The sequence below is a fragment of the Bidens hawaiensis genome, unplaced genomic scaffold (assembly GCF_021521415.1).
Source record: "Bidens hawaiensis isolate Kalapana, Puna unplaced genomic scaffold, B.hawaiensis_p1.1 tig00024989_1, whole genome shotgun sequence".
Lineage (NCBI taxonomy): Eukaryota > Viridiplantae > Streptophyta > Magnoliopsida > Asterales > Asteraceae > Bidens > Bidens hawaiensis.
In genome coordinates this window covers 159,621-176,500 of record NW_027493966.1, presented here as the reverse complement: position 1 = coordinate 176,500, position 16,880 = coordinate 159,621, and the positions used below count along the sequence as shown (strand labels likewise).

At 32.5% G+C, this 16,880-nt stretch overlaps 1 protein-coding gene across 1 annotated transcript; it reads right to left on the bottom strand.

Annotated features, from left to right (window-relative positions):
• Nucleotides 1–26: 26 nt before the first annotated feature.
• Nucleotides 27–2,167, bottom strand: LOC143570464 (COBRA-like protein 4). Its single transcript, XM_077056110.1, has 6 exons — nt 1,820–2,167; nt 1,673–1,752; nt 1,125–1,581; nt 875–1,022; nt 420–697; nt 27–335 (listed from the first exon to the last, which is right to left on the bottom strand). The coding sequence occupies exons 1-6, from the start codon at nt 1,869–1,871 to the stop codon at nt 58–60; spliced, it is 1,293 nt and encodes a 430-aa protein (XP_076912225.1). The 5' UTR covers nt 1,872–2,167; the 3' UTR covers nt 27–57.
• Nucleotides 2,168–16,880: the final 14,713 nt, after the last annotated feature.

The window sequence follows — 16,880 nt, the reverse complement described above, 5'->3', positions numbered from 1 at the left end:
TAGTACACTGTCACATGATACACGCGGAACTATAAAAAATGTGTGAGAAAATGGTGATTAGAAGAGGAAAAACATAATAAGTGAAATTAATAAAGTTAACGCGGCAACTCGGGTTTCATGAGCCGAGTTTGGTAGGAATGGGTAAGACTCCGGTGGAGGAAGCATGCATTCTTCACCATTGAAGTAGACTTTCCTAGGAAACGCCCAACCTTGTTTGAAAGTGAACGTGTTTTGGTCCTTTTGTAGCAGCACCTCGGACTGTACGTTTCCCGTGGGCCCCGCTTCCATTAAAAGATCGTTGAAGAACTTCATCCCATAGAACATTCCTGTATCATCTGCAGGCCCAAAATAACAAGACATCCGTTATCATGTCAGTCTAGTACCCGAAGAAAGCATATTATGTATTAGGCGTTACTTACTTATAGACTCGTAGGGGATGAGGGGCTTGTAGTTGAAGCTAAAAACTTGAGTAACATTATTGAGATTCGGGTGTTGAACCACGAGTGTCCACTGTGTGTAGTTCATCCGATAGTTGAAGTTAGTTATCGCCACCTTGGCTCTCCAGTAGTCTTTGTAGTTTTGCTTTACGTGCCAGTGGACCCTGATGGGACACATATGTCGAGTGCATTGAAGCAATGGCGAATTGTCCTTTTTTGGCGTGTTTATTCCGACAACACTTAGAAGCTTAGAGTCACTCCTATGAACATAATCAAATGATTAGATATTATAAGTTAATAGCAAACAAACCTAAGCTAGTAACATCATGTCCATAGCACTGCTATTACTCTATTAGTAAGGTATGCCGGTCTAGGAGATATATTATAAGTTTTGTAAAAAGTAGTACCAACTTATGTTTAAGAATTTGTAATCTTACTTGACACATTTGTTCTTATTTTCACAACCACATGCACAATTAGGACACGGTGTGATCGTTTCGTTGTAGAATGACGAGAAAGACACGCAACAACTCGGATGTTTTGACGCCAAAAATTGAGAATATGTGCACGTTACGTTCCATGTCACTGCATATACATAACCCAACTCATTAGTCTTTCACCTTGAGTCAAAGTCAATATCAAAGTCAAACTATTTGCTATTCAAATTACAAAACAAGGATCGCTTACTTAACGCCTGGGTTTTTCTTCGCCGATCAGCTGTGAGAAAAGTAGTTGGAGGAACAATCTTTGCGGGCCCACACGTATACCCCGGTCCCGGGCCTAGAAGAGTGAAGTTCTTTGGTAGTTTGACCGTCTTATTTGTCGTTCCGGCCATCCCAACACTGACCTGGAAAGATGACACCGAAGCCGACGGATCTTGACCCCACGCCGCCACCACGCCGCCTTTGCAGCAGTTGGCGATTTGTTGGTTGTACGGAACACCGGGCAGCAAGTCCACAACCGTAGGATTCTTTTTACAACAATGTGGCATGTTGGCTTTAAACTTTGAACAGTCTCCTTGCTCAGTGGTCTGAGCTCCGACCATTGACCATATCACTTCTTTCTTAGCCCATGTCCAACCTAAGGTCCACCCAGGAGTTTGGATGTGGCGGTACATTTGGAAGTTGTTCATCGTTACCACCGCCTAACAACAAACATCAATAAAGCATTATGAAAGTTTAAATAAACATCAATGAATACTAAAAATGACAAGCTTTTAATGACATGTTTTATACCACGTAACCGTCTGGGGTCCAAGACATTATATCCCATTTGATCGTTATGTTTCCCGTTGGATCTAGAGGATCAAAAGCCGCTGCAAAGCAATAATATTGTTAGATAAAGTTATGTTGTAAGTGTAAGGATTTGAAAACATGTAATACCTGAAAACGAACATACTGCAAGAAAGACCCATGCGGAGATGATGATTCTCATATTAATGTTTCGTGTTAAACGGTGAGACACGGTTGAGCAACTTGAAATAATATTTGGTTGTGAGTTGTAGGTGTTATAGAGAGCTTGAAGATGGATCACCTACTGGTTGTTAAATTCTGAAATGTTTATTTATATATGTAATGTAATATAGACATTGTGTAATTTACAAATTTGTCTGTTGGGGTGTCTGTTTCTAGAAGCAAAGACTTTGTGTGATGGGTGAAGCACATAAAAGAGAATAAAACCCAACGACCACATTTTGTGTCAAGAAAGTGACAATTAATCTGACTTTAAACCGTCATTACTAAGACCGGTAGATGTTTGTATTGCAAGCTTGATTGGATGTTTGGACATGTGAGAAACGGGTGTCGGTTTCGGGGTTTTGTTAAAAAATATATGGGGTGTAATATTTCAAATGAAAATGACATGGTAACCTTAGGATGATGTGATTATAAAGTTATAGATTGAGTAATTGAACGGATTGTCTTGGTTTCTCAATTGTTCTTGTAGTGTAATTATTCTAGATGTCTCTTGCTTGAGTTGAAGTCGACACCAAAAGTGACTTGGATGAGTAAAAACCTAATTTATAGAAAGTCACAACAACATAACATGTAAGAAAATAAAGTCCAATCGAAAGGATCCGAAAATAATTTGTTTCCATGTTTTGGGCCCAAGGAGGTGGGCCGACTGCGGTTGAGTATTTGGGCTGACGTCTTTCGGGCGTCTTAAATGTCGGATCTGAGTTGGGGTCTGGCCCATATCCCTTGACCTTCGTACCTAATGAGACATCTTAAACATATAATAGTTTTTTAACTCTTTAGCCATTGATTTGTAGATAGTAGTTAGTATGTTTTCGGTTCTCCTACACTTGTAACTCCAAGATGAGAATTTTGAGTTAATGATGAAAGAGTAAAATAAGAGTTTTATATGTCCACTAGCTTTTAGCCCGCGTGTCACGCGGGTTTATTTAATTTTTTTTCTAAATAATTTTGCAATTATATTTTTATAGTTAATTGTTTTCATTTAATTTATTATAAGAAAGTTTGTTATATTCGTGTAGAATTTATATATATTTTGATCCAGTTATGTTTATTTATGATTATTTTTTAATGAAACATTAAATTAATCATCTACTTAATGTTTTATATTTGTTCGTTTGTGTTCATTTTTATTCGTTGATGTTTATGTTTATTTACATTTGTACACATATGCTCATTTATGTTCGTTTGCATTTGTTCAAATATGTTCATGAACTTTTCGTTTATATTTTAAATGAACGAATATAAACGAAAATAAACTAACATATTTATGTTTTTTTATGTTCTTGAACGGTTCGTTTAGATTTTAAATGAACGAACATAAAAGAACACGACAAATTATGATACAAAAAGACCACTTCCATACCCCGACACATAGCCAAAGCTTAATCATTGACCAAAGCCTCTTTGTCGCGTGTCCAGGAACCGACCCAATTTGCACTAAAAAAACCAGGAGATAAAACTCCAACCATAAAACTATGCGAACTAAACCAAACACCTATATACCTAATCTTTTTTACTTATCTTATTCTCGTTATTTTCATAAACAGTCGTCTTATCCACTCCATTCATAAGAAAATATATCAATGACTCCCATTGAGTCCTACTCCATGAATCACCAACAAACACAACTCGTTTCCCACGAATCTTTTCCAAAACAACACCAATGTTAACCAATGTTGAGTTAATTTTAATTTTGCAGAACCAGATAACACAAATCCACTGAAACAGTATTACAATATACAAACCGACCATGATATAGAGAAAATAATAGAAAGAGACCATACTTTACAACAAAATGAGCATATTGTATATCAAGTACAAATCAAATTAAATCATAGTTGATTAATAATAACTAATTTTGCATGCTACTAACCCGATTTTGATCTTTGCACCAGCAGAAAGGTGGGGCCCGTAGGTTAGTAATCCATGTACCTAAAAAGATCTTCATTATCTGTAAAACTGTAAATGCCCACTATCAGAAACGGGTTAAATGGCTAGAAGGCTGCATAGAGTGCATATTTAATGCATATACCTCTAAAAGCTTCCTATTCAATTCCCTTAACATTTACTTACTACATGTAACATCCCAGTTGGAAAATATTGATTTCAATATCATAGTATATTCCACATAAGTCATAAGTTGACATATTTATATAAATAATAGTTGTAATGTTTTATAAAGAATAGGAACAACAATAACTTTGGGGTAGTTTGTATGAAAAACTAAACTTAGGTTTGGTAGTTTGTATGAAAACTTGAAATCTGAAACCTAGCATCTAATCCTTATGTTCACCTTGTGAAATCAAGAGGTAAGCCTTGCCTTAATCTTTAAATGCTTAGAAATACTCAAATGTTGATGGGTTTGGTTTCATTGATGATTATTGTAATATTGGAAAGAAGTATAGTTAATGTTTTGATTTGATGTTGCTTGAAACTCCATTGTTGGTGAAAGAATTAGATTATGTGATTACTTTTAGGTAGGTTAAAAAGAATGTTCATCATTTATAATAATGTTATAGAAATACTAGTAAATGATACTTAATAGTAGATTGAAACAATTTGTTATTGTGGATAAGTTTTAAGTTGTTAATGACCTTGTCAATGCTTTAATATTGACTCGGGTTAAGTGGGACGTTAATTGATGAAAAGAGTGGGTTTCTAGGATATTGCAGAAATCTAGTAAACTGAAAGGTTAATAATGCACACAAGATGTTTGATAAAACGCCACAAAGAAGACATTGTGAAATTTAAATGGAAAATGTGTTTTAACTTGTGTAGAGATATGTAAAAAACATAAATGTATGATAAAAATCATATGAGATGTGTTGTTTTATTTAAGGATCACACTTTAAAAGATCTTTTATAATACATTCTAATGTGTTGTGTTGACTTGGAAGTTAGTTACTCGATATGAAGCTTGGAAGTTAACCAAACGCGAGGAGAAGAATCTAAGTATGTAATATCCTACGGGCGAAGGTTAGTAACACATCCCTTACTTGTGCTAGTTACTACTTATAATAAGTAAGTATCATAAAACAAGTGTAGTTATGACTAATTTGGCAAATATAACAATTAGTTTGGTAAATGCTAAGTTGTTGCTCGTGGTACACAGTTGCGGGTCGCGGGTTATCTTGGACATTGAAAAGTGTCGGTTCTACTTGAAATATAGTTTCAACAGTCCCGACACATTTGTCTACATCCTATAAAAGGTTTCAAGTCAAACTGGTTTAGAAAAGAAGTCAAAACAGGTTTGTACAACTGAAAAACGGTTGCTGTCCAAACCAGACCAGCCCACGTGCAGGTCTCGTTTCGGGACCTTAATCGTTTTATTTTTGTACGAATCTTTGCCAAAAGTTAGTTGATATCATAATGGAATTTATGTAATTTTTATAGATTTTTCTAAAATCGTTTGATTTGGTTTTGTGAATTATTTATCTATGAAATGAGGATTTTCAGTAACCAGGTCAGCCCGTTTGCAGGTGCTGTTTCGGGTTCTTAACCATTTTACTTTGACATGATTTTTGGTAGGAAGTTATTTACCATCATAAATTATTTTATGGAATTTTTGTAGAATTTTCTGAAGTGGTGTGGTATGCTTTTATGCGTGCTTCGTTAATAAAATCGTGACTGTTAGCAGTGACTTTAGTAATGTTGTAACCGGTCAAAGTATATACATTACTAACCAAATGATAACGGGTCAAATGGGTGGATATATGTAGTTTTAGAAATTGTGTTATGTTTAATAAAGAAGGGATATACACGCTTATGAGATGAAGAGAATAAAAGTTGACGATAAAGTAATCAATGATCTTGACCCGTTTGTTTGGGTTTGGTTTATTGTAGTATAACAGTAATGGTTTCCAACTGAATCATGTTGGGATATTATTTTATATTGTTAATGAACTTCATTTAGTTTTGGATATGGTGATTAGAAACAGGTACGAGAAGCTCGGGATCAATCGGGCAAGTTAAGATACATAAAGAATTGAACCGTTGGAGTTGCATAACGGTAGCTGGCGTAGACTACGCCGGACCTGGTTTGGTTTTGAAATTTTAGACTAATGTTACTTCGGGTTTAATGTCTTGTTTATATATATATATATATTGGTAATAACGAATAACTAATATGTGGTGTTAGATTGCTTTAGGTGAAGCCCCCAAATGGAACCGGAAAGTCGAAGATCAAGTGCTCGGACTATGACACCAATACACATCTAAAGTTCAAAGTTCTAATTTTGATAGAGTCATGAACAAGTTTTAAAATATGTATTGTCTTTGATTATTAAGACAAGTTTCTATGATATTATTCGTGATGTTCGGTTGATAGAATGGATTTTATGTTATTGGAAACAAAAGAAACTTCTGGGACCGTACTTTCCGCAATTAAATATGTTAAATAGTCGTTTTCAAATTTAGGGCGTTACACTACAATACAACTATATATATACAGAACGCTAAATTTATCACATAGAGAATGTAAGCATCAATACTTAAGATATCTCAAACCCATTAGTCAACAGAGCCTATGAAACAAAAATCCCCAAGAAGATCAAACCTTTTACAATTTTCACAACCCTAATAGTGAGTAAAGCCATAACCGTAAATACATGCCCAGCAACAAATAAACAAACAATAGTAAGCGAAATAAGATACAAATAAAAAGCTATGGTAATTAAACTTATTTATGACGGTAGAACCACTGCTATAAAAAACGTCTTTAGATGAAGATGAGTAGCAGGTGCACATGCACTAAAGTTGAGTCTTCATATTATTCATCAAACAAATAAAAAAAATAGACGTTTAATTTGGTTAATTGCACACATACATAAATAACTTAACCATCAAATTTGTAAACCCACTAACACTTATTACTTCATATCATCCTAAAACAAAAAAAAAACAAAAAGACTTCTAAGTATTAGAGAGAGGTCATAGTGGCAATTGGCAAATTGAAGTTTTCTGATCTTTTACAGCCAAATTGAATCGATTAAACAAACATCGTTGAGTTAGATTAGCCAATTTTTTTAATTGTGTATAAGATATTAAGATATATTATCCTAAGGAAAAAGAATTGCTTTAATTTTAAGAGTTAAAACTTAAAACATACCTACATGTAAGGTACTTGATCCAATTTCAACCCAAAGCCGGTATCCAACCGGATCCGATTCTTCTCAAACCAGTTTTGAACGCCGGTATCTAACAGGATCCGATTCTCCTCAAACCAGTTTTGACCCAACCAAAAATCAACAGTTTGTATACCTGAACCAAAGAGAAAAAAAAACATCAATTTCGCATATTAGCATTAATAGAAATATAAGCATAATGTTGACTATTTCAGCTTTTGTTCTTCTAAGTGCAGGTCAGAACAATCATCTACTATTTATAATATAATTGTAGTTTCACCAAACAAAAGCCTTCATATTAACAATTATAAAGAAAAACACAACATGTAAGCGAACTGTTATAAAAACGAAAGAACACGAACACACATCTAGTTCGTTTATGTTCTTGAATGTTCATTTATTTAAATCCATTTATGTTCGTTAGTTTACATTTGGTTTAAGTTCCTTCGTTTCACTCGTTTGGTTCGTTTACCATGTTGACTTTCGTTCTATATAAAAATCAGACCACGGGCCAATAAGGCCACTTACTCGGTTAACCAGCTAAAACACTAAACTTTCACAAACTAATAAATATATGAAATACAAAATCATTTAGTCAGACTATTGATATATCACGGGTTGTTAATTTATTACTTATAATATAGTTTTGATACATAACGAACAAAACTCACCTGCAACTTGCAGACTTCATAACCATTTTTCTTCATAATTTGTGTACCTCGGCACGTTCAAAGTTTGTAAGGTTGGATTCAAATATGTACACTGAAATCATAAAGTACATATGCTTCATGAATTTCAAAGACACCACGTAGTATATAACAAGTATATAACAAAAATAACTTTTTGTTATAATATCCTAAAGCAATGTGCGTATAAGATTACAGTGTAATTTGTTGTTATACCACACCAATATGGTATAAAGTTATAAATAACATTTGCATTATGATGTTCGATTGATGTACGCAAAAATTATTGTTTGATTATGAAAGAGTTTCATAAATATATGAGATGTTATAACTCATTTAAAGACTATCCGGGTTTAGTAAGACCCATACCCGTGAATTCGGGTCAAATGCATGAGAAGCCTCTATTTAGAAAAAAGAAATAAAACTTTAATCAAAGTATACCTACATTAAAAGTATGATAATATTGATAGAAAAAAAAACATTGTGGTCAGCATTCCAAAGATAAGTTACTATTGAGTTAATATAATATCTGCAACGATGCTCTAAACGTTTATAAAGTATAAAATTAGTAGAGATTTTCGTGATTTCTCTTAAAACTGGGTCATTGTATTGAAAGAGGTGTCCTAATGGTAACTCAACCAATTCACTTATTTACATCATCATAACCAATCTCATCTAATCAATCCTAGTAATCCCGTTTAATTGGTTCCTCGTAATCCCATTTAATTGTTTCAGTTTGACAAAAGATTTCAATGTCAGGAGATCCATCTATGATAGAAATCGAATTAATTATTCAAAACATATAAACTGATTTAGGGTGAACATACGGATGATCACCCACAAGGATAAATCACAGTGAAAGAGGCGGATTAGGATGATCGATTTAGGAACGAAGATGGTGGGAAGTGTTGGGTATTAGATGAGACGTGGGGTGAAGAAGGTCTTGAGGATTATTTTTTTTAGGTTATATCGACGAATTTGAAAAGAATGGCTTTATTTTATTTTGAAATCTAGCAATCTGGCGGCTCTAGAAAAATAGGGGAGCAATATGAGAATGACACATAGGATTTTATGATAGGTAGTTATATAGATTGTTAGATAAGACATTGCTAGTTAACATAATTTAAATTTACGCTACTAATCTAGAATACGCTAATTACAAATTTAAGACTCTATTCTCTCTTTTCTATCACTATCACAGGTTAGAGCATTCCTATCTCATCCCCCATAATTATGTGAGGAGAATTGGTAAATTATAGGGTGGAGTTTTGAATGATTGTGAGTGTAAATCATATGGTGGGGAGAGAAATGTTGTGATTTTTTGTAAATTAAGGGAAACATTTGGGGAATATTGTTTGCCCTAGGGGTGTTAATCGGGTTAACCCGATCGGGTTTTGGGTTAATCGGGTCGGGTTAGTCGGGTTTTTCTTAAAAAATATCTAACCCGAAACCCGACCCTATTAAGGTTCGGGTTAGTCGGGTTCAGGTATTTTGGACACCCCTAGTTTGCCCCTTTCTATTTTTTAATATTTGTTGGATTGGTTGTGAGTAGAGGAGAGAGAAACTGTAATGATAAAAGTATTATTTAATTAAACAAAAAAGAGAAATGTAGTGTTTTGTAGTGTAATTATAGAGATGGAGATACGGAACGGGATGTGAATGTTCTTAGTATTCTAGTATAAGAAAAACATGCTTCTTCATTGTGGAAGATCCAAATTCATAGAGAAAGTCTTTGAAGTTTTGATATAATTATGTTAAATGTTAAATTTATGAATTAAATAAAATTAATTATAGCAATATCATACTCAAATCAATTAAAGAGAATAAAATAATCGTTTTAATGATATCTTTTATAAAAAACTATTAATTATGCATAAAATGTGGTTCTTATGTTAGTATTCTAATATGATATCTTTTGTAAAAAAAACTATTAATTATGTATAAAATGTGGTTCTTATGTTAGTATTCTAACATAAGACAACACATGGTTATCAAGTTTCAAGATCAAACATAAATACTTTTTAATATGATAAAAATGAGAACCAGTTTATTGTTATTATTAGGTTTGTTGTTATAAGTATTTGCTGATAATTTTTTTCGTATATGCTGATTTCTTATTATATGGCGTCAGGCCCGGCTCCGAGAAAGCAAAAAAAAATTTGGGCCGAAGACGAATTTTTTTTAGGCCTTAATTAAAAAGGAGTATTTTGTTGGTTTAAATAATTAAATTTGTATATAAGTTTACTTGGTTATAATTTGAGTTGTGTAAAAAATTTTTATATAAAAATAAGATTAAGCATGTCTCAAATGAGAATTGAACCCATAACCTTTTGGTTGAGAGTAATATCCCTTTGCCACTAGACCAAGCTAGTGGTCATGTAATTAGGTTTCAACATTAAATATACATATTGTTTTTAATAAAAATAAACATAAAGTTTTTTTTAAAAAAATTTCGGGCCTAACGGGTTGTCGCGCCTATGGTTGTCGACCACCCCGCCACCCCTATGGGCCGGCCCTCTATGACGTTATAAGTATTTGCTAATTTGTATTTTGTTGGTAGTATTAGGTTTTATTCTTTTGTTATAACTATTTGGTGTTATTATTTTGTTGTTGATTTTGATTATTATTTTGTAAATAACATTCAGCTACTATAAAGCGATTACAATAACGTGGCAGACAAATAACATTCAATATTTTAATTATTTTTTGTTATTATAGGTTTTTTCTTTGTTATTATAAAACATTTTTGCAGATTGGTAATGTTGACATTTTTATGCTAAGATTATTTTGTACATAAACCCTTTCCGTACCTAAAAATTATCTATTTTTATGGATTATAATTGTATGTATACAAATATTCTTTTATTAAATTAAGGAAAATTGGATACTAATAATCCAAACTATTGACAATTGGTCAATAATAATCTCAACTAACAATCTAACCGGTGACAGTCCCAACTTCCAGTGTTGTTACTAATAACAATCTCAGTCTAATAAATGGTTAACTCCGTTAATTATAACCGTTAAATTTGTGTTAAATGACCGAAATACCCTCACACATTCTGGTCGCCATCTCCGGCCACTGTTACCTTCACCATCTCCGGCAACACACTAGTTCGTCGCCCCTCACCATCATCCACACCGGAAAACCAAAGTCGGGGCCCCATTTCTGCCCGAACCACCATCATCCACACCGGAAAACCAAACCCGCCGCTGGGTACGGGCGGAACCTTAACGACACCTACAACATCCTTCATATCGGGCTGTGACAATGACGCTGGAAAGATACAGATCTAGTCTTGACAACCATTACCATTTCAGCCGCATGAACCGACAAAAACAGTTGCCATCGATATGGCCGTTAATAGCCACTGTAGTCATGTTGCCGTCGCTTATCTAATTTTCGACAACCACGGAAACCGCGCTGTAACTACCGCAAAACCACCACCGATCAGAATTCCTTCACCGGAAAATCGCGGTGGTGATGGGCGAAGATGACGGTAGTAGCGGACTGAGATGTTAACGGAGATAGTTGTTGACAGTGGCGGGCCAGAGATGGTGGCAGGTCGGAGATGACCAGAATAATGTGATTTGTGATTTGTGATTTATGAGGAAGAAATAAAACGATGAGGGTAAATTTTATTTATTATTATTTATTTGTTAGTGAAGGGTATTTCGGTCATTTAACACAAATTTAACAATTATAATTAACGGAGTTAATGGTTTACTAGACTGAGATTGTTATTGGTAACAACACCGGAAGTTGGGACTGTCACCGGTTAGATTGTTAGTTGAGATTATTATTGGCCAATTGTCAATAGTTTGGATTATTAGTATCCAATTTCCTTAAATTAAATAATACGGCTTGGTTTTCTAAAATCTCAAACGTATATAACAAATTAAATACGCACTTATTTTGTTTTTTTCAGAGAATACGTATGACCAAATTACCCTCCAATGCCCTTTAAATAAGAAGCCAATGCCCTTTAAATAAGAAGCCATGTAAAGAATGAAATGTACAGCCATAACGCGTATAAAAACTTTGACCGTGGTCCATCCATCACGTTAACCCGCAAACAAATCAGTTGGCTGTAGCACCTGGTTTTCGTTTTCTACAACATGTAATTTTCTAAAACTATATTACACAATTCATATATTATGTTCATACCTTAACTTGGATAAAATATGCATAATAATGGTTAGTTGATGTAGATATTATTAAGAATTTTTTAAATAAACATTTTAACCGAAAATTCTTAATTGTCTTAATAAGTAGAGTGACAATTTCTAACATAACATGGAGCCGATACACATATAATAAGGTAACGGGCTATTATGTCGACTTATTTAGTTAAAAGAGTTGTGTTTGGATTGACTTGTTTAATCTTTTCAATTAAACAAGTCGGTCCGTCTACTTGTTTAAAACTAAAATTTAAATATACATGTCAACTAAAATATCGTAATTGTAACTGTTTTGATAACTAGAGTGACAATTTTCGACATGACCTAAAACCCATCATAGATCCGACACAAAAACAATAAGGTAGTGAGTTATTATGTTTAACTCATATAGTTAAAAGAGTTGTGTTTGTATTGACTTGTTTAATCATTTTAATTAAATGGATTGACCTGTCGGTTTGTTTAAAACTGAAGTAAAGTATATATTTTACAAGTCCTAACCGTATTAGTCTATTTACTTATTAACTTTTAAAAAGATAAACTAAAGTTAGTATAAAAACAATAAAAAAGAAAATCTATTTAAATACAATATATGTTGTATGTTAAACAAACCTAATAGCCAAACATGTGAGAAAGAGATGTATGGAGAAAGATGGAGATTTCATTAATATGGTGCCTCTTACAATAAGATACAATGATATGTATATATAGGAAAAGATAACTTGGAGAATAAGCCTAATCTATATTAGGTATTGATAACCATAATAATATATATTTATAAACCCCCCCCCCCCCTTGGTTATCAACTCAATACGCTTGGATATGCTGCCTCATTAAAAACCTTGCTAGGAAAACCCAGTGGGACAAAACCATAGCTAAGGGAAAAAGAGTGCAGCGCGTATTGTCTCCCCCTGATTTATATATCCTTTAAAATGGTAAATATCGATCTTATGTGAAAGTTACCCAAAACTTTTGTAGTCAATCATTTGCGTCTTCGTCCCTTGACATTTGAATCTTTAAGTTGAATAATGTTGTATGATCTTCACGTGAAAACTTCTTTTGCTTCATCTAGTAAACACTATGATTATGTTGTGTTTCTCTGCATCAACAAGACTAACCAAACTTGTTTTGATGGGTTAGTAAATTATAAACACATACCTTTTCATACTTGAAATATATGTTTTAACCCATTCCAATTTGTCTCCTAGCAGGGCACAAGCCGATAAATATAAATAAAGAAAATAATAATCATATATAGCTAACAATACGACATAATGCACATATGCATTTAATTATTGTATTTTCGAACCAATAATATTCATATTCAGATAGGAAATGATATAGAGTCATTGTGTGACTTCCTTTAACATGCTAAAAGAATTAAATTTGTCCATGGTAAAATGTCTCAACATTTCATAAATCTTTGGTGGATTTATAAACATATAAATATATAATTACACATATACTCGAACTATAAGTCGAGTAATAATCACACCTTGTCAAGGTCTTTCAAAAACAATTATCTCTTTAAAAGCTCATAATTTTCTCTCGGTGATATATCGTCATTGTAAACTGTGATTATAATAAACTTTTAAGAGTGAAATTTTGATAAAAATATGGCTAATTATACCCAACTTATCTCCCTCTTTATCAAAATATCTCTTGATTTGTGCCAAGCTCAATTCAAATAGTTTAGTTCATACGTAATAAGCATAAATCCATTTACCAATTCATCATGGACTTCTTTTCTACTTGACAAATTCTGCATACGCATTCACTTTATCAGGATATTTGCTGCATAAACTTGCTCATTAGCACATCACTTTGTATCACATATCAAAATCCATATTGTACAATTTCTTTGGTTATTGAGATATTGTACTCATAACGTGTATTCTCTTCTATGTGTATGCTTATTGATGCACAAAATCAACTAATCTTTCAAGCATTCAATTACCTTAGAAAACTTTTCAGGAGTTCCATTTATGTTCAACATATTCAATAATCGTAAAGTATCAAATATGACTCTATACACAACAATCATTATGTTCTCGAGAACTTACTTTACATGATTTGATAATTCAAATCCTTCATAGATTTTCTTGTAAACTCTCAGTATCAACTGAATAACAATATTTATTGGACGCATATCAATTCTCTCTTTATATTACCAGACTTTTTAGTTATCGGAAAGTCATTGCTTGCACCATTGGAGAATGTGTCTCCTCAATCCTCATAATTAATCATGGGTCTTTGCAAAAATATTTGTGCCATCAATTTTGCTTTATATCACTTGATGAATTTTCATAACTCATATACAAGACCGTTTGTATCTAACACATTTTACAACTTTAGTTGTACGGACTGCTGGTCCAACAAACTTTCAGTTATTTAGAGAATTCAACTCTGCCCTGTTTGCGTTTTTTCCACTTTGGCCAATCATTTTTTTTATAGGCAGATTTAGATCTTGATCCTCATCATCATTTCAAGCGCTGATTATATTATATAAATAAAATTATAACGACGTCGACTTTATTTCGATTTCATATATCTTTGTAGACATGATACAATATAATTTATTGAGAGCATTTTGTTTTCAGATACCTAAGGTTCTTCAAGAACCATCATGTCTAATCTCTTTCAAAAGACCTTTTACTGCACCTCGACTTGACCATCTTTATTACTTGCTCCAATTCTCGAGGAAATTTAAACTTTGGAACCGATCAATCTACCACGCTACAAGCGTGTATTAGAATTCTTATCAATTTGCATTTGTCCTTCCGGGACATTTATTAATTGGAACATTAGCAGTTCGTATAGGTGTCTTAGCTAGACACTCTCTTTTGGTCAGTGAATCGTCTGGTAATTCATTCGTTGATCTTTATTCATGAATTATCCTTTGAACTTTTAGTTCATATAATTTAGTTTGAGGATCAATGATAATTCATTCCAACTAAATTTGTTTTCCAACTGCTTTAAATCTCCCTCTAATGTTGGGAATGTTGATTCACTAAAGTGAAAACTAATGAGCCATAAGCAAATATCTCATTAATGGCTCTAAGTATTTAATCATATATAATATTTAATACCGACATATATTCCCAACTTCCTTTGTGTTCTCATCTTTGTGTCTTGTGGTGGATTAATTTCAGTATATAACACATACGAAAAATTAGATGAGAAATATTTGGTTACTGACAATAAACCAATTGCAATGGGGAGGAAGTGTCATAACTTGTTGGCTTGATGTGAATTAGTTTAAAGACAATAAAATCATATGTACTCAAATACAAACATGAACCTTTGCTCTCGTAATGATTGCCTTTGCAACGAATTATAGACGTTGAGTAATCGTCTTTAACAATACAATTTATGCAAGAACATAATCTGTTATGAAGTTAAACACTTATTCCAATGACCATTATTAACTTCGGAATCAAATTCATTATTATATCGAATGTAAATATACCAATCTGGAATAATATGCTTGCTATCTTATTAGCTAAGCAATAGATCATGCAAACATGAAGTTGCGATCTTTATAACCATTTAGACGATGCATCGATTTTGAAAATGCTAAATGGTAGCATATTAGATTCCATAATATTTAGGGATTCACACCCTATTCTATTTAATAAATAGGTAATTTTCATTGAGAGCAAACTTTGCATGTTTAATCATCATGAAGAATCTCATGGTTTTTCAATATATTTCACATCATTGACTCGGTGTGGTCTAACCGGTCATGCCATTAGATAATCATGATTCATAAACTTCAGGTTTATGATCGTATATGTATCATGCTTCTTTAGTACAAGATTGTAAATATGAGTGAACATTGTATTATCGTTTCAAATGATCATGTAATTTCATTTGTGTATTTCTAGATTTTGTTCTCATATATGATCAATCTCTTTGCCACATGTGGTGGTCGATCTCATTATTAATATAATCATTATTACAAATTTTCTATTATGTCCATGATCGCAACAATCAGTGCGTATTCACATTCACTTCGGGGAATGATATCAAACCAAACACTTTTCATGGTTTATTCATAATTTTCTCGGACATAGATACAAACTCACTTCAAACATTTCATACGCTTTAATGATATGCTACTTCAGGAGCATACTTGAGGTCTGACTAATGAAAAATTGTCGTTTCCGATTTTTCCTCATAATTAATCTTCTCTTAATCATCTCTTCATATAACAAGTATTGAGAAGTAACTACATGAATGAGTCATATAAGATTTATCGTGATAATATTTTATAACATTTGATAATGAGATCTTAGAGAGAATGACACTTCAGGTGCCATATATAAGCACATCTCTTTTATGAGAGTAATAATAAAATACAACTTTGGTTAGTTGTTTGATTGTATACTATCTATATTAATAAGATATAGAATACAAAGCATTCACAAAGCTAAATAATAAATATATGACTTTATAACATGATATCATATAAAATGAGTTATAATATAACTCTACAATATAAGAGGTTTCAACACTTACAACCAAATACATATAATTTGTGTGGCAACCACCTATATAACAATATAACAAACAACAAATATATCTTATATGCGAGAATTTTCATTGTAGATTATCATCACAAAATATATCCATATAGTTCCAATTTGTCACCTTTTTTTTATAACAAATGGTATAAAGTCAAATTCTATTGAAAAGAAATCTATTTCTTTAGCTAAGGCTCAAATGAGATTCAATAGCAAAATTTGTTGAAAACTAGCTGTCATAATGCAAATCCTTAAAAATCATTCATGTTTATATAAATATTAAATACTTTTTAATGATTTTAAAATCAACTAATTATCAAGAAAACGTTATCGTCACTTTTTGAAAGGAATAGATCTTCATAGAGAAACCAATGAGATCTAATAAAATTTTGTGTAACAGTTATTTTTTAATATTATTCTTCAGTAATAAACATATTGAATCAGTAGTTTAGTA